Source organism: Pantherophis guttatus, chromosome 12 (genome assembly GCF_059756535.1).
Source record: "Pantherophis guttatus breed Tessera chromosome 12, ASM5975653v1, whole genome shotgun sequence".
Lineage (NCBI taxonomy): Eukaryota > Metazoa > Chordata > Lepidosauria > Squamata > Colubridae > Pantherophis > Pantherophis guttatus.
Genome location: NC_142074.1, coordinates 22,298,051 through 22,318,796, shown reverse-complemented (window position 1 = coordinate 22,318,796; position 20,746 = coordinate 22,298,051). Strand labels below are relative to the sequence as shown.

The 20,746-nt window shown below is 49.1% G+C and overlaps 2 protein-coding genes across 4 annotated transcripts in view; both read right to left on the bottom strand.

Moving 5' to 3' along the window:
• TBC1D8B (TBC1 domain family member 8B) overlaps positions 1-8,015 on the bottom strand; it is a 38,247-nt gene extending 30,232 nt beyond the window's left edge. The window contains exon 1 of the mRNA XM_060681665.2: positions 7,703-8,015. Coding sequence (XP_060537648.2) covers positions 7,703-7,838 — 136 coding nt within the window. The 5' untranslated portion in view covers positions 7,839-8,015. The remainder of the gene's footprint in view (positions 1-7,702) is intronic.
• A 3,262-nt stretch (positions 8,016-11,277) lies between these two features.
• Positions 11,278-20,746, bottom strand: part of RNF128 (ring finger protein 128) — a 54,616-nt gene continuing 45,147 nt past the window's right edge. For 2 of the 3 annotated variants that reach the window (XM_060681663.2, XM_060681662.2), the window contains exons 4-7: positions 18,689-18,771; positions 17,455-17,551; positions 16,392-16,563; positions 11,278-13,016 (exon numbers count right to left, since the gene is read on the bottom strand). In XM_060681663.2, coding sequence (XP_060537646.2) covers positions 12,901-13,016; positions 16,392-16,563; positions 17,455-17,551; positions 18,689-18,771 — 468 coding nt within the window. In that variant the 3' untranslated portion in view covers positions 11,278-12,900. The remainder of the gene's footprint in view (positions 13,017-16,391; positions 16,564-17,454; positions 17,552-18,688; positions 18,772-20,746) is intronic. The other variant, XM_060681664.2, reaches the window with a different exon arrangement.

Below are 20,746 nucleotides of genomic sequence, written 5' to 3'. Positions count from 1 at the left end.
AATGACTGTGGCCAGCAAGGTCGTAAAATGAGGCAGCCTAACAACCGTCTCGCTTAGGAACAGAAATTCCTAAGTCAAGGACTATCTATATTTAATTCACGATAAGGCGGGTTTAATTGCTGTCTCCTTCTGTAAATGTGTGAGGTTTAATTTAGGGTCTAGGGCAGTGATGGCTAACCTAATTCTATGGGCCCGGCCCCCTTGCATGCGCACGCGGCCCCCCCATTCTCCCCCCACTTTTGGCATGCGAATGCATGGTGGGCCCAGTAGGCCCGTTTTTTGCTCCCCCCAGGCTCCAGAGCCTCTCTAGGCCTCCAGAGGGCCTCCAGGGGGTGGGGAAGGCCATTTTCACCCTCCCCAGGCTCTTAGAGAGGCTCTGGAGCCTGGGGAGAACAAAAAACGGGACTTCCCCGCCCCTCTGGAGGCAGGAAGCGGCCTGTTTCCCTACTTCCGGTGGGCCCAGAAGGCCCGAAAATCAGCTGAGTTCGCGTGTCCACCGATATGGCTCCACGTGCCACTTGTGGCACGTGTGCCATAGATTCGCCATCGCGGGTCTAGGGTCTCCTGCTTGGGCGGGTGGGTGGGGTTGGGATAGATGACCTTCAAGGTCTCTTCCAACTCGGTAATCTGTTAAATCTGTTAAATTTACGGCAGGGTGGCTGCTGGGTAGAGAAATAAACGGAAGCGTTATATATACATCGCCTGGAGATGTACAAATAACATTTCGGTGAATTCAAGATGGCTCAGTGGCTAAGACGCTGAGCTTGTCGATCAGAAAGGTCGTCAGTTTGGCGGTTCGAATCCCTAGTCTCCTGCGTGAGCGGGGGGTTGGACTACATGACCTCCAAAGGTCCCTTCCAACTCTGTTACTGTTATTATTAGGAATAAAAGCCGGCTATATGTCTAATGATAAATAAATGATGATTCAGGCAGGAAAGGATATGAAAGTCCTCGGAGAATAAATATCCGACGTCCTGTTTCGTCAGATGTAAATATCGTCCTTAGTCAGAGGTTTTATCTCCTCTTTGTCTCCTCTTGTAATATTAAAAATGACACTTCGACAACGGTCTTCGGAGGGAGACTCAAGTTACCGAGAAGTAAAACTGTTAAAACGAAGTCTAAAGATTCCTATTTTGGGCTCAGAATAACAGGAGAAGCGTTTTCCCGTTCTCCTTTCCGAGATGCTTCTCAAAAGGAAAATGGAACATAGGAAGGGCGAGATGAAGTATATGTTATTTTTTTAATTTTTTTTATTTTTTTTTTAAAAAAGCCGAAATGAATACCTTTGCCTCTTGCAGGACATGAATTATGGAAGAAGTGAATGAACAGGGAAATATGATCGGCGCTGACTTTCACTGGCTGAAGAGAGGTTTGTAAATCCGCAGTATTAGTCATAAAGAAAAACCTGTGACTCAAACCCATCAACCTTAGCTAAATTATTGTGGTTTTTTTTTTTTTTTTTTTTTTTTAACTTTGGCGATGTCTCTTCTTGGAATAAGACGAACAGCAAACACTTAGGAACTGGCCAAGGCCATTAATATTTCAGAGGCTGGGGAAGGTATGTTAGCTGCAAAACCAATCACCTCCGAAATAGGGGCAGGGAAAAAAAAACAAACAAGAATATATATAAAGGCATTAGAAAGGTTCACTTCCATCAGGCCAATGCCTTATCTGTCATCTTTATCCGACTTTCTCACTCAGAATAGAGTAGAATAGAGTAGAGTAGAATAGAGTAGAGTAGAGTAGAGAATATAAAATGTAGTGGAATGGAATGGAATGGAATGGAATAGAGTAGAGTAGAGTAGAGTAGAGTAGAGTAGAATATAGAATAGAATAGAATAGAATAGGATAGGATAGGATAGGATAGGGTAGGGTAGGGTAGGGTAGGGTAGGGTAGGGTAGGGTAGGGTAGGGTAGGGTAGGGTAGGGTAGGGTAGGATAGGATAGGAGTAGAGTAGAGTAGAGTAGAGTAGAATAAGAATGAATGGAATGGAATGGAATGGAATGGAATGGAATGGAATGGAATAGAATAGAATAGAATAGAATAGAATAGAATAGAATAGAATAGAATAGAATAGAATAGAATAGAATAGAATAGAATAAAATTCTTTATTGGCCAAGTGGGATTGGACACACAAGGAATGTGTCTTCGGTGCATCTGTTCTCAGTGTACATAAGGAGAATAAAATACATTCATTGAGAATAAAAAGATACAACACTTAGTGATAGTCGAGGTTACTAATAAGCTATCAAATCGTACTAGGAAACAAATAAAAACAATATAAATTGAAAGAGACAAGCAACATGGTTATAGTCGTAAGTGGGAAGAGATCGATACTAGTAAGGAAGAGAAGAAGAACAGTAATACACAATCGTTCAGGTCATCACTTTGGGCTTCAATAGGCAATCTGAAACGGACCCCCAAAATTGGTTTGTTCCTATTAAGAATTGGCTGCCTCCTCGGTCATTCGGGGGAAATGAGTGACCCACTTCCAGCCCCTGGTGAGATTGATATTAACCTTGTCCAGCAAAACGTTGCTTTGAAGTCCAGGTTGGTCACAAAATAAACAACACACTTCGAACTCTGAATACTGCAAGACCTGGCTTGCACAACCACAGCAAGAGAGAAGATCAAACAAATATGGTTTGTTTGGAATAACAGTGCTGGAAGGGACCTTGGAGGTCTTCTAGTCCAACCCCCTGCTTAGGCAGGAAACCCTCCACCACTTCAGACAAATGGTTATCCAACATCTTCTTAAAAACTTCCAGTGTTGGAGCATTCACAACTTCTGGAGGCAAGTTGTTCCGATGATTAATTGTTCTCACTGTCAGGAAGTTTCTCCTTAGTTCTAAGTTGATCACCCCAAGGACAGCTCTTGCAATATTTCCCCTTCCAGGCAGATCAAGAGGCAGTGAATCTGTGGAGATTTCCCAGTCCTCCAGGTCATGGTTGCCCCAAAGGTACTTTTTTCAAGAGGCAACTGGACTTTCTGGGTTTTTTTCTTTGAAGACGTTTCGCTTCTCATCCAAGAAGCTTGGATGAAGAGCCTTGGCGGCGCAGCGGACTAAAGCGCTGTTAACTAGCACCAGCTGCCTGCAATTACTGCAAGTTCGAATCTCACCAGGCTCAAGGTTGACTCAGCCTTCTGAGGTAGGTAAAATGAGGACCTGGATTGTGGGGGGCAATAAGCTGACTTTGTATAAAAAAGAACACCGCTTAGGGAGGGGGCGAAAGCCCTACTAAGCAGGTATATACAAAAGTATGAAGGCTATTGCTTAACGCATTGTAAGCCGCCCTGAGTCTCCGGAGAAGGGTGGCATATAAATTGAACTAATAAAATAAATAAATAATAATAAAGCTTCTTCAGCTCAGAGCTCGGATGAGAAGCGAAACGTTTTCAAAGAAAAAAAAAACCAGAAAGTCCAGTTACTTCTTGGGGAAAAGAAAAGCACCTTTGAGACAATGACGCAATGTTTTCGACCATCAGGCTGAACTTTCCCAGAGAAAACGATTCTTGATGAGACTCTGGTCTTAAAACTCAATTGTGGTTTAACCAGCTTCAATTGAATGGGGTTACAGATAGCAACCTGCCAACAAAAGTGTGTATAGTCAAGGCTATAAGAAATTAAAAGACGCTTGCTCCTGGGGACAGCATATGAAAAAGCAGAGACATCACCCTGCCAACAAAAGTGCGTATAGTCAAGGTGATGGTTTTCCCAGTTGCAATGGATGGCTGGGAAAGTTGGACCATAAGAAAGGCTGAGAAGGCCAAAGAATGGAGGCCTTTGAACTCTGGTGCTGGAGAAGACTCCTGTGAGTCCCTTGGACTGCAAGGCGATCCAACCGGTCAGTCCTAGAGGAGATCAACCCTGACCGCTCTTTAGAAGGCCAGATCCTGAAGAGGAAACTCAAATCCTTTGGCCACCTGATGAGAAGGAAGGACTCCCTGGAGAAGAGCCCAATGCTGGGAACAATGGAGGGCAAAAGGAGAAGAAGGGGACGGCAGAGAACGAGGTGGCTGGACGGAGTCCCTGAAGCAGTCGGCGTGAGCTTCAATGGACTCCGAGCATCCTTTAAAAATTGGACAACGAAAGATGCCAGCTCACCTCTTTCATAATAAGGTGGATTTTATTATAAAATAAAATCTTAGAAGGCACATTTAGAGGAACAGAGGTCTGGTCAGCTGTTAATTGACTGCCACTAAGAAGGGAGGTGGAGATACAGGAGGCTAATGGCTAAAAATGAAAGAGGAAAAGGGAGCTTATCTGGTCGGATTTGGGCAAATTTTATTCCTAGCTAAAACCTAGGAATAAAAAAATCAGCAGCAACGGATACTTCTCCCACACAAGGCACTGGCTACCTAGCACCATCCGCTAATTGAAAGCCTCTACAGCTTCATACAGCCTCTAAATTATATTCCAGCCTGGGCCGCCCACTCATCCTTGCCAGGCAGCCCCACTTTTCAGGCTGATTTCTTTAGGGGGTCCAGGAAGGGGACCCTCTTGCAAGGACGTGGGGGGGGGGCTTGAGAACACATGCCACACTCCCCCTCTCCCCGGCCTCCCTGGCAGGGCTGTCTTGGGTCGGGAGGCGGAGGGGAAAGGGGGCAGCCAGCCCTCCAGCCCCAGTGCAAAGCTGGACCCCCGGATCCCCGGAGCTGAGGACCCCCACCCGCATGAGGGTCCACCTGGCAGGGCTGGCAGGAGGATGCCATGTGGGGGGGGGGAGAGTGGGAGGGAAAAACCATGCAAAACAGGACTCGCGCCTACCTGGCAGGACCGGCAGGAGGATGCCATGGAGGGGGGAGAGGGAGTGGGGAGGAAAGGACAACGCAAAGGCCGACCCCCGGAGTTGAGGAACCCCCCCCTTTCCTCCTGTCCTACATGGGAGGGGGGAGGAGGGAAGTGGGAGGGAAGGACAGTGCAAAGCAGGAACCACATCCTCCTGGCCTACCTGGCAGGGAGGGCAGAACGATGCCAGTGGGGGTGGGGAGAGAGAAGAACAATGCAAAGCAGGACGCCCGCTCGCTTGGCCCACCTGGCAGGGCCGGCCGGAGGATGCCACGGGAGGGGGGGGAAGGGAGAGGGGGAAGTAAGGACAATGCAAAGCCTGGCCCCCGGAGTTGAGGATCCTCTCGCCCTCCTGGCCCACCTGGCAGGGCCGGTAGGATGATGCCATGGGAGGGGGGAAGGGGAAGGGAAGGACAGTGCAAAACAGGACCCCCTCCCTCCTGGCCCACCTGGCAGGGCCAGTAGGATGATAACAGGAGGAGGGGGAAGGAGAGGGAAGGAGAATGCAAAGCAGGACCCTCTCCCTCCTGGCCTACCTGGCAGGGCGGGCAGAACGATGCCACTGGGGATGGGGAGAGGGAAGAACAATGTAAAACAGGACCCTCCCTCCCTCCTGGCCTACCTGGCAGGACCGGCAGGAGAATGCCATGGAGGGGGGAGAGGGAGAGGGGAGGAAAGGACAACGCAAAGGCCGACCCCCGGAGTTGAAGAACCCCCCCTTCCCTCCTGGCCTACCTGGCAGGGCTGGCAGAAAGGATGCCACTGCGGATGGGGAGAGGGAAGAACAATGTAAAACAGGACACCCCCCCCTCCTGGCCTACCTGGCAGGGCCGGCAGGATTATAACAGGGGGGTGGTGGAAGGAGAAGGAAGGGCAATGCAAAGCAAGACCCCCTCCTTCGTGGCCTACCTGGCAGGGCCGCCAGGAGGATAAAAGGGGCAGGGGGAGGGAAGGACAGTGCAAAGCAGGACCCTCCCTCCCTCCTGGCCCACCTGGCAGGGCCGGCAGGATGATAACAGGGGGAGAGGGAGGGAAGGACAGTGTAAAACATGGCCCCGGCTCTTCTGGCCCACCTGGCAGGGCCGGCAAGATCGTAACAGGGGGAGGGGGAAGGAGACGGGGAAGGAGAATGTAAAGCAGGACCCCCACCCTCCTGGCCTACCTGGCAGGGCTGGCAGAAAGGATGCCACTGGGGATAGGGAGAGGGAAGAACAATGTAAAACAGGACCCCACCCTCCCTCCTGGCCTACCTGGCAGGAGGATAAAAGGGGGAGGGGGAAGGACAGTGCAAACCAGGATCCCCTCCCTCCTGGCCGGGCCGGCAGGATGATAACAGGGGGAGGGGGAAGGAGAATGCAAAGCAGGACCCCCTTTTTCCTCCTGGCCTACCTGGCAGGGCCGGCAGAAAAGATGCCACTGGGGATGGGGAGAGGGAAGCACAGTGCAAAACAGGACCCCCTCCTCCCTCCTGGCCTACCTGGCAGGGCTGCCAGGAGGATAACAGGGGAAAGGGGAAGGGAAGGACAATGCAAAGCAGGACCCTCCCTCCCTCCTGGCCTACCTGGCAGGACCGGCAGGAGAATGCCATGGAGGGGGGAGAGGGAGAGGGAGTGGGGAGGAAAGGACAATGCAAAGGCTGACCCCCGGAGTTGAACACCCCCCATTCCCTCCTGGCCTACCTGGCAGGGCCGGCAGGATTATAACAGGGTGGTGGTGGAAGGAGAAGGAAGGGCAATGCAAAGCAAGACCCCCTCCTTCGTGGCCTACATGGCAGGGCCGCCAGGAGGATAAAAGGGGCAGGGGGAGGGAAGGACAGTGCAAAGCAGGACCCTCCCTCCCTCCTGGCCCACCTGGCAGGGCCGGCAGGATGATAACAGGGGGAGAGGGAGGGAAGGACAGTGTAAAACAGGGCCCCGGCTCTTCTGGCCCACCTGGCAGGGCCGGCAGGATCGTAACAGGGGGAGGGGGAAGGAGAGGGGGAAGGAGAATGTAAAGCAGGACCCCCCCTCCCTCCTGGCCTACCTGGCAGGGCTGGCAGAAAGGATGCCATTGGGGATGGGGAGAGGGAAGAACAATGTAAAACAGGACCCCACCCTCCGTCCTGGCCTACCTGGCAGGAGGATAAAAGGGGGAGGGGGAAGGACAGTGCAAACCAGGATCCCCTCCCTCCTGGCAGGGCCGGCAGGATGATAACAGGGGGAGGGGGAAGGAGAATGCAAAGCAGGACCCCCTTTTTCCTCCTGGCCTACCTGGCAGGGCCGGCAGAAAAGATGCCACTGGGGATGGGGAGAGGGAAGGACAGTGCAAAGCAGGACCCCCTCCTCCCTCCTGGCCTACCTGGCAGGGCTGCCAGGAGGATAACAGGGGAAAGGGGAAGGGAAGGACAATGCAAAGCAGGACCCTCCCTCCCTCCTGGCCCACCTGGCAGGGCCGGCAGGAGAATGCCATGGAGGGGGGAGAGGGAGAGGGAGTGGGGAGGAAAGGACAATGCAAAGGCTGACCCCCGGAGTTGAACACCCCCCCTTCCCTCCTGGCCTACCTGGCAGGGCCGGCAGGATTATAACAGGGGGGGGTGGAAGGAGAAGGAAGGGCAATGCAAAGCAAGACCCCCTCCTTCGTGGCCTACATGGCAGGGCCGGCAGGAGGATAAAAGGGGGAGGGGGAGGGAAGGACAGTGCAAAGCAGGACCCCCTCCTCCCTCCTGGCCTACCTGGCAGGGCCAACAGGAGGATGGCATGGGAGGGGGGGGAAGGGGAAGGGAAAGACAATGCAAAACAGGACCCCCTCCTCCCTCCTGGCCCACCTGGCAGGGCCGGCCGTAGGACGCCGTGGGGGGGGGAGTGGGTGAGTGGGGGAGGGGAGGGAAGGGAAGCGCCCCCCCCCCTTCCTTGAGCCGGAGCCGCGCGCTTACCGGTCAGTCCGCCCCCTCCGCCGCCCTCCTGGCCGCCTCCCCGGCGCCGCTGCAGCACGAAGAAGCGGTTGCATCGCTCCTGCACCCAGAGCCGCAGCGCGCTCTTCAGCAGCACCTCCTCGGGCTTCAGCCACATCGCCGCCGCCGCCGCCGCCGCCACCCAGCCCGGGCTCAGCTGGACGGGGCGGGGCCGGCCTCCTCGCACCGCCCACCCCACCCGCGGCGCTCGCCGGGAAATGGAGTGCCGGCGGCGCTTCCGCCGGGGCTCGCCGCCTCCCGGGGCGGAGGGACGCACTACGAGCCCCGGCGTGCCCCGCGCGCGGGGGCGGGGCTAGGGAGAAGATAGGCAGGTCAGGGAGGCGGGCTAGGCGGCAGCTGTCGGTGGCTTTGGGGAAGGGAGGGGGGGAGGGGAGAGGGGGTTGGGGGGGGGGTTCCTGTTTTGACCACTTTGGGCCCTCTTCGTTTCCCAGAATTCCCCAGCATGCGTGTGTTTTTAAAGGTGGGAGGGGGTTTTCTATGCTCACAATTCCCCAGCCAGCAGGTCCTTTTGAAAGGGGAGGGGGCTTCAGAATTCCCAAAAGCCAGCCAGCATGCCTCTTTAGAGGAGGGGGGGTTTAATTTCCCAGAATTCCCCAGCACGTGTATGTCTTTAAAGGTGGGAGGAGGGGAACTTCATTTCCCAGAATTCCCCAGCCAGCAGGTCCTTTTGAAAGGGGAGGGGGCTTCAGCTCCCAAAAGCCAGCCAGTATGCCTCTTTAGAGGAGGGGGGGTTTAATTTCCCAGAATTCCCCAGCACGTGTATGTCTTTAAAGGTGGGAGGAGGGGAACTTCATTTCCCAGAATTCCCCAGCCAGCAGGTCCTTTTGAAAGGGGAGGGGGCTTCAGCTCCCAAAAGCCAGCCAGTATGCCTCTTTAGAGAATGGGGGGGGGGCTTTAATTCCCAGAATTCCCCAGCACGTGTATGTCTTTAAAGGTGGGAGGAGGGGAACTTCAATTCCCAGAATTCCCCAGCCAGCATGCCCTTTTGAAGGAGGAGGGGGCCTTCAGCTCCCAAAAGTCAGCCAACATTTCTCTTTAGAGGGGGGGGAAGACTTCAATTCCCAGAATTCCCCAGCATGCATGCGGTTTTAAAGGTGGGAGGGGGCTTCATTTCCCAGAATTCTCCAGCCAGCATGCCCTTTTGAAGGAGGAGGGGGCCTTCAGCTCCCAAAAGTCAGCCAACATTTCTCTTTAGAGGGGGGGGAAGACTTCAATTCCCAGAATTCCCCAGCATGCATGCGGTTTTAAAGGTGGGAGGGGGCTTCATTTCCCAGAATTCTCCAGCCAGCATGCCCTTTTGAAAAGGGAGGAGGGCTTCAGCTCCCAAAAGTCAGCCAGCATGCCTCTTTAGAGGAGAGGGGGCTTCATTTCCCAGAATTCCCCAGCACGCGTATGTCTTTAAAGGTGGGGCTTCAATTCCCAGAATTCCCCAGCCAGCATGCCCTTTTAAAGTGGGAAGGGGGCTTCAGCTTCCAAAAGTCAGCCAGCATGCATCTTTAAAGGTGGGAGGGGACTTCAATTCCCAGAATTCCCCAGCCAGCATGCCCTTTTGAAGGAGGAGGGGGCCTTCAGCTCCCAAAACGTAGCCAGCATGCCTCTTTTTTAGAGGAGGGGGGGGGGACTTCAATTCCCAGAATTCCCCAGCATGCATGCAGCTTTAAAGATGGCAGGAGGAGTTCAATTCCCAGAATTCCCCACCATACATACCATGTTTTCCCGAAAATAAGGCCCTGTCTTATATTTTTTTGAACCCTGAAATAAGCGCTTGGCCTTATTGCCATGCGCTCAAAAGCCCGATTGGGCTTATCAGGGTGTGTCTTATTTTGGGGAAAACAGGGTACCTATCACTATCTATCTATCTATCATCTATCAATCGATCATCCATCCATCCATCCATCTCTTTATCCATCCATCCATCCATCCATCCATCCATCCATCCATCCATCCATCCATCCATCCCTTTATCCATCTATCCATCCATCCATCTCTCTCTCTCTTTCTATGCCTTTAAAGGTGTGTGTATGTGTTACAATTCCCAGAATTTGGCGTCTGTCATTATTGGCAATAATCCAGCTCTCTATGCTGCCAACCATCTCATTTCCTCTACAGGCAGTCCTCACATTAACGATGGCTATCGGTGCCTGAAATTCCGTTGCTAAGCACATCCGCATCTTAAGGAGTGTTTTGGCTCTTACGGTATACATGTTGGTTGTATTTATTATTTTCTAACATGGAGAGCCACTCGCTCGGCGTCAGATGGGCAGCGAACAAATGTAATACCTAATAATAACAAGGCGTTAATGACCGCATCGCTTAGCAACAGCGATCCCAGGAGTCCCCGTTGCCGTTGTTACTCCAGGACCTTTCGGTTCCTCAGGTGGGAACAGGTGGAGTCACAGGTAACAGCCGGAGAAACTTGCAACCTCCTGCCGTCTCGGAAATCACATTCACCTGTGGCTGTATACAACATCCAGGATTCCCGATAGTACTCTGTGTCTTCCTTTTCTTTTATCGACAGTGTTAATCTGTCCATTTCTGCACAATCTAATATTTTTTAAATTATATCTTCTTCTGTGGGTGTTTCAGCTCGTTCTTCCAGTTTTGTGCAAATACAGTTCTTGCTGCTGTCAAAACATGTAATGTCAAATATGCATTCGCTTTATCCTATTTTTCTGGTGTTACCTAACAACCGCTACAATTCTTGCCTTAAATCAGAAGTGTTTTATGCACCCAAATCTGCAGCTATTTAGACAAATCTCCCCACAACCTGGATAAAAAAAACCTATTTAAAAAAAAAAATTACCATCTGTATGGTAATCAGTTCCTAGATGGCTTCTCTTCATATCATGGTAATTAATTTCTCATGTCTTACCTACTTAAGCTAGCTGGTTTTTTTTTAAGAATGGAAATAATTTTTAAGTTGAGATGTATACTACCAAGCAATCTGCTCTGCAGAGTGGAGAATTGGGTCTCTGCCAGAAATCCACTTGAAGAGACCAGAAGCATTTGAAATGTGGAATTTACAGGCGGCTGTTACGTAGGAGCTGGGTTGACAAAATCAGAAAGGAGGAAGGAATAAGCCGCCTGGGAAAGCAGAGGGAAATCATCAAAACCATTAAAAAGCAAAAGTTAGAATATTTTGGACATGGGATGCGACATCTGGAAAAATACAACATCCTTCACTTAATCCTCCAAGGAAAGACTGAAGGCAAACGAGGTCCAGGCAGAAGAAGAATATCATGGCTTCAAAAACTGAGGGACTGGGTTTGGACAAAAATAAGCAGCACTTTTTTGTGCGGCTGTTGATAAAAATAGGATCGCCAATGTCCGATGATGGATGTAGGAGAAGGAGAAGAAAGAGGAGGAGGAGAAGGAGAAGAAAAAGAGAAAAACGAGAAGGAGAAGGAGAAGAAGGAGAAGCAATTTTAACTGTCTGGATTTCTGCAACGTTAGGGTTAGACTGTCGAACAGACGCCAGCTTATATTCAACTGTTTTTATTATTATTATTTTTTTTTTAAAAAAAGAGAACATCCTAAACAGGCAGTCGTATAGCTTTATTTACATTTTGTATTCAAAGGAATTCAGTAGAAATCAGATATTTACAATTTCATTGAACACTATGCAAAAAGAGAGAAAGGCGTACTGATTTTTTTTTTTTCCCCTATCGGAATCAACGTGGAAAAAGTTTCAAAAGGTATTATCGCGGTTCGTCGAACTTAAGCTAGACTTGCAATCAGAAACGGAAACACAGACGCGAGATAAAGTGCATTATTAAATATAGGTAATTCACTTTGGTGGAGGAGGTTTTTGGGCTCTAGGCAAAGGCACCCTATGTTTCCCTTATTCCCGTTTTACGCGTTAGAAAAATAATTTTAAAAGTTCACCCATTCATTAATTTCCAGTTTAGCCATGTCCGTGCATTGCCTATTCTGAATATTTACAGTACTCTTTCGGTCTCTTCACTTAGCGGTTTTCCTTGGAGTAGCAGCAGCAACAGCAAAATAATCCCCTTTGAGCGAGGCCTATTTAAGCCTCTGACAAAGTTAAGAGCAGCACTAACTAAAAACTGGACCATTCATTGGGCCGTGTGGCAGCTTGTTAAGATTGCAAGAACAACAACAAAAAAACGACAACACAGGGCAAATTTTACGCAGCTTTTCCTCCCCACCCCAATACAAAATAAGTTGCATTCTGTTCCCTTGAACGTTTTTGCAATGTCCATTTGGTTTCAGAGTGTTCAATTTTGCTCTATAATCAGTGAAGGGGTAGGGGTGGAAAGAAAATATTCCCAGTGTCTTTTACCGTCAAGATTGAAAGCTGAAATTGCTTGGCGATTTAACGCGGCAAGAGGCGATTCTCAAAAAAAAAAAAAAAATCAAGGAAAGGAAAATAAAATTACATAAAAGCCAAGCGAATTCAAACCAGTGCTGAAAAGCAGCAAAGAGACACCCAGTGGTTTCGACACCCGAACGATTAAAATTTATTCCAAAAGCTAACTCGATTCATTTAAACTGAATTTGAAGATCGGTACGTAGATATATAGAGAGATAGATATATATTTTCTTTTTTTCCCCCCAATGGGTTAATGCTTCTGTAGGATGAACAGCTGAAATTCTACTGCAGGAAAAAGTGATAACGCTCCGATGTCTTGGTAGGATGGTTTTTCCTGGATGGCATCAGAAGAAAAGAACAATAATACTAAAACACTAATTCAGGAAAGAAAGAAAGCAAGAAAGAAAAGAAAAGAAAGAGAAAGAAAGAAAGAAAGAAAGAAAGAAAGAAAGAAAGAAAGAAAGAAGGAAGGAAGGAAGGAAGGAAGGAAGGAAGGAAGGAAGAAAGAAAGAAAGAAAGAAAGAAAGAAAGAAAGAAAGAAAGAAAGAAAGAAAGAAAGAAGGAAGGAAGGAAGGAAGGAAGGAAGGAAGGAAGGAAGGAAGGAAGGAAGGAAGGAAGGAAGGAAGGAAGGAAGGGAAAAAGTGAATGGGCAGGCCACTCCAGAAAATTGCAATCTTAAAATTGTGTATTTTATCTTGGGGTGGGGGGGTGAGGGGGTGGGGGGGTGGGTGTCTCAAGGGAACATTGCTGCTACATCAGTCTTAGCGGTGTCATCGCAGTGGGATGCTGGTGTCTCAAGCGAACTGCAGTCTTGCGCCAACAGCACCTAGGATTTCGCCGGCTGCTCTGGGGTTTCGTCCCCTTCGAAGGCGGGATTGTCAAGATGGGGCAGCGTCTCCACATCCGGGGTCTGTGAAGCGTTGACAAGACGGAGATGGTCACCTTTGGAGAAAGGAAGAGGAGGAGGAGGAAGAAGAGGAGGAGGAGGAAGAGGAGAAGAAGATGGTTGGCTATCTTGTCACAGCCTGTCACATTTCTTGTACAAGCTACAGCAGAGGTGTCAAACTCAAGGCCTGGGGTGCTTAGATCTGGTTCGCGGGGCCATCCTGGAAATAGCGACGGACTGGCCCGCGGTGCCTCTATCAGCAGAAACGGAGCTCGAGAGGGCCACGGGTGGCCCTCCCGAGCTCCGTTTTCGCTGGCAGAGGGTTGCAAGAGGTCATCCCAGCCGAAAACGGAGCTCGGTATCCCGTTTTCACTGGCAGAACGCTCGGGCCACCACAGGTGCCCCCCAACACGAGTGATGTCATGCGGGCCATGCCCCCCCCAAGGTCAAACAATCCTGATGCGGCCCTCAATGAACTCGAGTTTGACACGGCATGAGCTACAGGGAGACCTTGAGATGGGACTCAGAGATCCCGCTCCCAGTTACTGCTATTAAGCCTGGTTTCACCCAGTCTATATGTGTGCAGTTTTCAATTTTGATTTTGATTTCTGAATTTTCAATTCAGAGCTTTTATCTGCTAGCAGGACGCGGGGAGAAGAGAAGAAACTCTTCTACGAACGAGAAGACTGTGGCTGCAGTGACAACTGGTGGGCTTCGGCCAAGCCACTGACCTTCCAATGCCAAGCGGTTTGAAGGCTTAACCGGGACGTTAATTGGAATTTTAAAAGAAAGGGTAGGACTTAATAGGCTTAAAACGCTGTTAAGTTCGTAGATCGGTTTGAATAGTTCAAAAAATAGAAACTGAATTTTTCAAGTCGGAAAAGATCATCTGCTGGGGGATGTTTTTGCCAACTAGGCCAATAATCCTTATTAGCCTTCTACAGTTCCTTAATTTTATTAAGGAGGATTTTCACTCAAAAGCCTTCTTTGGAAGATCCATTTGAGGATTTGCTGGTTTACGAACAAGATCATAACAGCCAAATCCTAGAATGGATCGTGCAAAAGTAAGGCTTTTCATTCAACTTCTATTATTTGCTTCAACTACTATTAAAGTTCCTCTTCTTAAAAGGCTGGCTTTTATTTTTAAAAGAGTTCATTAATTAAATCAGGTATTGTGGCCCGTCAGCGGCCAGCAGAGCTGGCAGCAGATTCGGACAGTGAGGAGGTTGGGGAGGAATGTGGGCCAGTTCTGGAGTCTGGGGAAGGCTCGGATGATGGCTCTGAGTTGGAGGCAGAGAAGGGGCCGAGGCCATCTGGTAGTTCTTTGCTGCCTCCGGACTCTCCGGAGTCTGACATCAGCAAGGCAGAAGAACAGTGTTAACCTGTTCCCAGTGTGTACATGCACAGAGCTGCCAGGAGACAGGACCAATTATGAAAACAGGGTCGACTTGGGAGTAAGGCTTGGAGATGATTGGCCTCTCCCATAAGACATAAAAGAGACACGAACGGGACGTGAGCTTTTGCAGGAAGCAATTAGTTCATCTGGCTGGTAAAAGCTCTGGGAAATTCTGTTTGACTCTGTGCTAAGTTAGGCCTTGCCCTGCGTGTGGCAATTAATTCTCTGGCAGCATTCCAAGGGAGATAAGGTGGGTGTTTATGAACACTCCTCTGAAAGACTGTTTGAGAAGCCTTTCGGACTGTGAATGACAATCATTCACAACCGTATGAATTAAAGAGATTTGCTGGGACTAAGATTGTGCTGTTTACTTTCTAAGGAAGCCTAGGTCAGAAATTCAGGAGCTACGCCAGGCTTCTCCATCTTGTCAGGATAAATCAGAAATGCAATATTGCAATGGCCCTACTCATTGGGAATTCATGGAGACGGAGTCTTGATAGGTCTAAAAAAAAATGCTGCACGTATTTAGTAGCTTAAAAGGTTTACAGGTGTGCACCGTGTTTCCCCCAAAATAAGACTGGGTTTTATATTAATTTTTGCTCCGAAAGAAGCATTATGGCTTATTTTCCAGTTAGGTCTTATTTTGGGGGGAAAATACAGTACTAAATGCCTCCGTCTGGTTGACGATCATAACCAAGGCTTATTTTTGGGATAGGGCTTATATTACAAGCATCCCGGAAAAATCAGGTTAGGGCTTATTTTCCGGTTGGGTCTTATTTTCGGGGAAACAGGGTATAAAAGTTGTTGCTGTATTTCCAACAGCAGCAATAATCTGCACTGATTTAGCCAATCACTTGTGTTTATGGGATGGCTGGATTAATAAAGTTGCTGTTAATAAGTCTTTTAAGGCTGCACATAAAAACAACATCCAGGAGTTTCAGAAAACACTCCCGGGTTCGTGATGCCGGAATAGTTTTCTAGAGCTTTAAAGCTGAATGCCTGGGAAATCCAGCCTTTTATTCAGCAAAGGGACTTTAAAAAAAAAAAAGAATCGTAACGTTTCTCTGTCTCGCTTTCATCTCCGCTCCTCAAATCACAGCGTTTAATAAGAGCAGAGAGACAGTTTGGTCTAGTGGTTAAAGGCACCAGGCTAGAAAGTGGGAGATGGTGAATTCTAGTCCTGGCGTAGGCACAAAAGCCAGCTGGATAACTCTGGGCCAATCACCAGGAGATTGTGAGTTCTAGTCCCACCTTAAGATATGAAAGCCAGCTGGGTGACTTTGGGCCAATCACCAGGAGATTGTGAGTTCTAGTCCCACTTTAGGCATGAAAGCCAGCTGGATAATTTTGGGCCAATCATCAGATTGTGAGTTCTAGTCCCACTTTAGGCATGAAAGCCAGCTGGGTGACTTTGGGCCAATCACTAGGAGACGGTGAGTTCTAGTCCCACCTTAGACATGAAAACCACTAAGAGACAGCGAGTTCTACTCCCACCTGAGGCATGAAATCCAATTGGGCCAGTCCCCTCTCTTTTAGCCCAACCTACCTCACAGGGTTGTTGCTTGGGAAAAACAGGAGGAGGAAATTGTGCTGTGTATGTTCACCGCCTTGAGTTATTTGCAAGAAATAAGGAAGTGGGAAACAAGTAAATAAATAGATAAATAAATGCTATGAACAGAGCTCCTTATATGCTGTGCTTCTTTGGGGTATTTTCTATTACTACAGTGGTTCTGTTCAAATCTATTTGTCGTAGCTCAACTGAAGGGAAATCTCTCTCTCTCTCTCTCTCACACACATACACACACACTGGACACCAGGACAATCTGCTAGTGTCATCCCTACTTTTGTGCAAAAAGGAACTGAGCCCTGGAATGAATGTAAATTCCCTCTCCTCGTGGTGGTGCCACTGAATCCCCAGCAGGGGGCAGCCGACACCGGCCAATTTTTTTTTAATGCCAAAGGAAAACCAAAAGGATGCTTGCTCCAGAGAAAGAACCGAGTGATTGTAATTTTGCGAGAGCCGTAGGAAACTTACTCTCTGGAGTAACACGCTCCTCCGGAGCCGGTTCGTCGGTTCCCTGCACGGAAGCGTACCCCGATGAGGCGGTCTCGCTGTGATTATCTTCTTCGTTAGCCGAAGCGACATTAGAGGCTTCACTGGGTGCCGCGGGGGCTTGAGTAGCTTCTCCTCGCTCTTCTATGTCCACCTGTGTCAAGTAGGATTTCAGGGGGAGAAACTTGTTAGCAAAATAAAGCGATTTCCGCAAAGCTAAAAGCTATCTTCTTGCCATCTACCACGTTTCTCCGAAAATACGACCTACTCAGAAAGTAAGTCCTAGCTTGATTTTTACATGTGCAACCAATATAAGCCGTACCCCCCAAAATAAGCCCTAATTAAGATCCTGCCCACTCCAGGGTGCATGGGAAAAAATTAAGCTGGGGTGGGGAATGTAGGGGGTGGTGGAGCTGCCCTACTACTTACCTTCGGACAGCTGCAACCAAGCCTCGCACCCCACGACACCTGCCTTGCTGGCCCATTTCTTCTGCAGCTTTCCTGAAGGCCTTTGCAGCTGATAATAGAGCTCTGGATCGATCCAGAACTCTGTTATCGGCTGTAGAGGTCTTCAGGAAAGCCTTGCTGATCGCGGAAGAAATTCCTGAAGGCCTCTGACAGCAAAAAGAAGGCCAGGGGTGCTGCTCCGCAAGGGAGATGAGTCAGTGGACGACATTCCCCCCAGAAATAAGATCTGGTACCTTTTTTGGTGGCAAAAAGAATATATAAAACAGGGTCTTATTTTTAGGGAAACATGGTATGTTTAGTGTACTGTTCCCCGAAGGGATTTTAATTGCCTTTCCAAGAGGGTTAATGAACAGAACATCTTAAGCGTGCAACCTTTTTTTGCATGGAAAGCAACCTTAGAAACAGGTGTGGAGGACTTGCATGGAAACCGTTGTTAAGTTTCCTCCTTGTAAATGGGCGAAAATGTCTTTCCAAGAGGATTAAGGGCACTGCAGTTGTTTTCTCGAGCAAATCCGGTAATAGCAAAAAAAAAAAAAAAAAAAAAAGCAGGTAATGAGTAACTTAACTACAGGTTTACCTCAATTCCCAAAGCCTTGAGTATGTCACATTTACACATGGGGCAGGTCCTATGCTCCAGCAGCCAAGGATCAATACAGCTCTTGTGAAACAGATGGCTGGGAACGAAAAAGAAAAGAATTTACAGCACAACTGAACAGATCTGAGCAACATTTTTTTGCTTATATATCTATATCTATATCTATATACTGAGAGAGAGAGAGAGAGAGAGAGAGAGAGAGAGAGAGGGAGAGAGAGAGACTTGGTTCACACATTATGCTATGTTTTGCTTAGTCATGATGTGCTAATCAATCACTACTAGGTTTGCTCACATATCGTACAGGAATATACCAAACCAGGTGTACTTTTTGTCTTGTTGTCTTTTAAATCCAATTGCTGTTTAAAAGAGCCCAGAACTTTATCATCATTCAACAGTTAAAATAGGGAGTCTTGATATGCATATTGTAATATAGGTCTACTTGTAGGAATATTCTTATGTAAATGTTTTTGTTATTTTAGGAACCTAACAAAATGTAAAGATCTCGAATTTAAGTCTGCAGTTATTTAAAATATAGTCCTATCTATCTATCTATCTATCTATCTATCTATCTATCTATCTATCTATCTATCTATCTATCTATCTATCATCTACCTACCTACCTACCCCTAATCTATAACTAATTTATATCTATAATCTCTCTCTCTCTATATATATGTATATCTATCTATACATGTATGCATGTATGTACCGTGTTTCCCCGAAAATAAGACCCTGTCTTATATTTTTTTGAACTCTGAAATAAGCACTTGGCCTTATTGCCATGCACTCAAAAGTCCGATTGAGCTTCTTATCAGGGGAATGTCTTATTTTGGGGGAAACAGGGCATGTATGTATGTTTAAATGGTAATCCAAAGCTAAATGCAATTATAGCATTCTGGACCAGAGATTTCCAACCTTGGCAACTTTTAAGACTGGTGAACTTTAAATCCCAGAATTCTCCTTGCTGGCAGGGGGAATTCTGGGAGTTGAAGTCCACGGGTCTTAAAGTTGCCAAGGTTGGACACCCCCAATCTAGACTGTTCAATGACATCTGAACTCAACTGAGAAGTGTTGTTTGAGCCAATTACCGGTCATGAGAAACAAAAGCTGAGCCAGTGAAAACAGCTCCCCAGGAGCACAGAGGAAGAGAGAAGGAGAACGAGCAGGAGAAGGTTAACGATTGGGGAGGGGGAAAAAAAAAAAAGAATTAACCTACTTGCAGGTTAAAATTCGGACGACATCATTTGGTTTGTAGGCTTCAATGCACACCGCGCAGCTGTCTGCATCGGGTCCGGTTTCCTTTAAAGAAAAGAAGAGCAAAGAAAACATTTCTTCTTGTGTTCAACTAACCGGAGGACGTACAACATTGGGAGGGACTGGGACTCAGCTGACTTCCCCTCGAACGGACGGTCCGCCCCGCACCCTGCTCTTGGCATGTGATGGCCCGTTTTTCTTTCACACCTGGCTCCAGATCCTCTCTATGCATCTGGGGAGAGCGAAAACAGCCTTCCCCACCCCTTCGGAGGCCTGAAACGGCCCATTTCCCAACTTTCAGTTGGACAGAAAGTGATGTTTTTTGCTGTCCACAGCCTCCAAAGACTCCTGGAGCTAAGCTGGCGTGCCAGGCGACATGGCTCCACGTGCCACCTGTGGCACGCGTGCCATAGGTTCGCCATCACGGATCTAGACTAGCGCCAGAGACCAGTTCCGTGAAGTTTTTCGATGGACCAGAACAGGCGTAGGTTTGCGTGCTGCCTGCATCCTGCGGATTGGGACTTTTGCTTGTTTACGTGGCCCATTTTTGGCATGCCGTGGCCTTGTCCATGGCCCAGGAGTGGACCCCTGATCTAGAGGCAAGGTGTCAGAGCAGGGCAGGGGGTCTATTCAGCAGGTTCTGACAGGTTCTGGAGAACCGGTAGCAGAAATTTTGAGTAGTTTGGAGAACTGGCGAATACCACCTCTGGCTGGCCCCAGAATGGGGTGGGAATGGAGATTTTTGCAGTATCCTTCCCCTGGAGTGTGGAGGGAGTGGGGATTTTGCAGTATCCTTCCTCTGGAGTGGGGAGGGAATGGGGATTTTGCAGTATCCTTCCCTGGCGTGGGAAGGGAATGGAGATTTTGCAGTATCCTTCCCCTGGAGTGGGGAGAGAATGGGGATTTTGCAGTATCCTTCCCCTGGAGTGTGGAGGGAATGGGGATTTCGCAGTATCCTTCTCCCAGGAGTGGGGAGGGAATGGGGATTTTGCAGTATCCTTCCCCTGCCATGCCCACGAAGCCACGCCCACAGATCCGGTAGTAAAAAAAAAAAAGTGAATTCCACCACTGGAGCAGAGGTGTCAAACTCGATTTCATTGAGGGCCACATCAGGGTTGCGTTTGACCTTGGGGGGGGCGGGGTGGACGTGGCCAGCTCAACATCACTTGTGTCGGGGTGAGGGAGGGGGGCATCTGTGGTGGCCCAAGTGCTCTGCTAGCAAAAAACGGCTCCCAAGCTCCGTTTCCGGCTGCGACGGCCTCCTGCAACCCTCCGCCAGCGAAAAAAGACCTGGGGAGTAGTTCCATTTTCGCTCGCAGAGGCACCATGGGCCGGTCCTTCGATGTTTCCAGGGCAGCGCCGTGGGCTGCATTCGGCCTGTGAGCCTTGAGTTTGACACCCCTGTTGTTAGAGTAATAGGTGCCAGGGCTCCGACGAATGCCCTAATTAACTTGTGACCCAGACTAGCAAAGCTTTGCGAGTTGAGAATAGGATTTATAGCCGTGATGGCGAACCTATGGCACAGGTGGCACACGTAGCCATATCAATGGGCACACCAGCTCAGCTCTGGCGTGCATGCGCCCACAGACCAGCTGATTTTCTGGCCTTCTGGGCCCACCAGAAGTAGGGAAACAGTCTGTTTCCTGCCTCCGGAGGGCCTGAGGGGGGAGGCTGTTTTCGCCCTCCCCAGATGCAGAGAGAGGATCTGGAGCCAGGTGAGAAAGAAAAACGGGCCTACCGGGCCATCGTGTGCCAGGAGCATGTGCAGGGCGGGGCGCATAGAATTATGGGTGTGGACACACACGCGCGTGAACCTCCCCCGCCCTCCCCCCTTCCTGGCACGTGATGGCAGAAAGGTTAGCCATCCCTGATCTATAGAAACACACAGGCAACAAGTAAACACAGCAACACCTTCTACAACAGGGGTGTCAAACTTGTGGCCTGCGGGCCGGATGCATCAAGCGCCGGCCACACCGACCCCTGGTTTAGCAACCGGAGGGGGAGGGGGAGTCACGATACA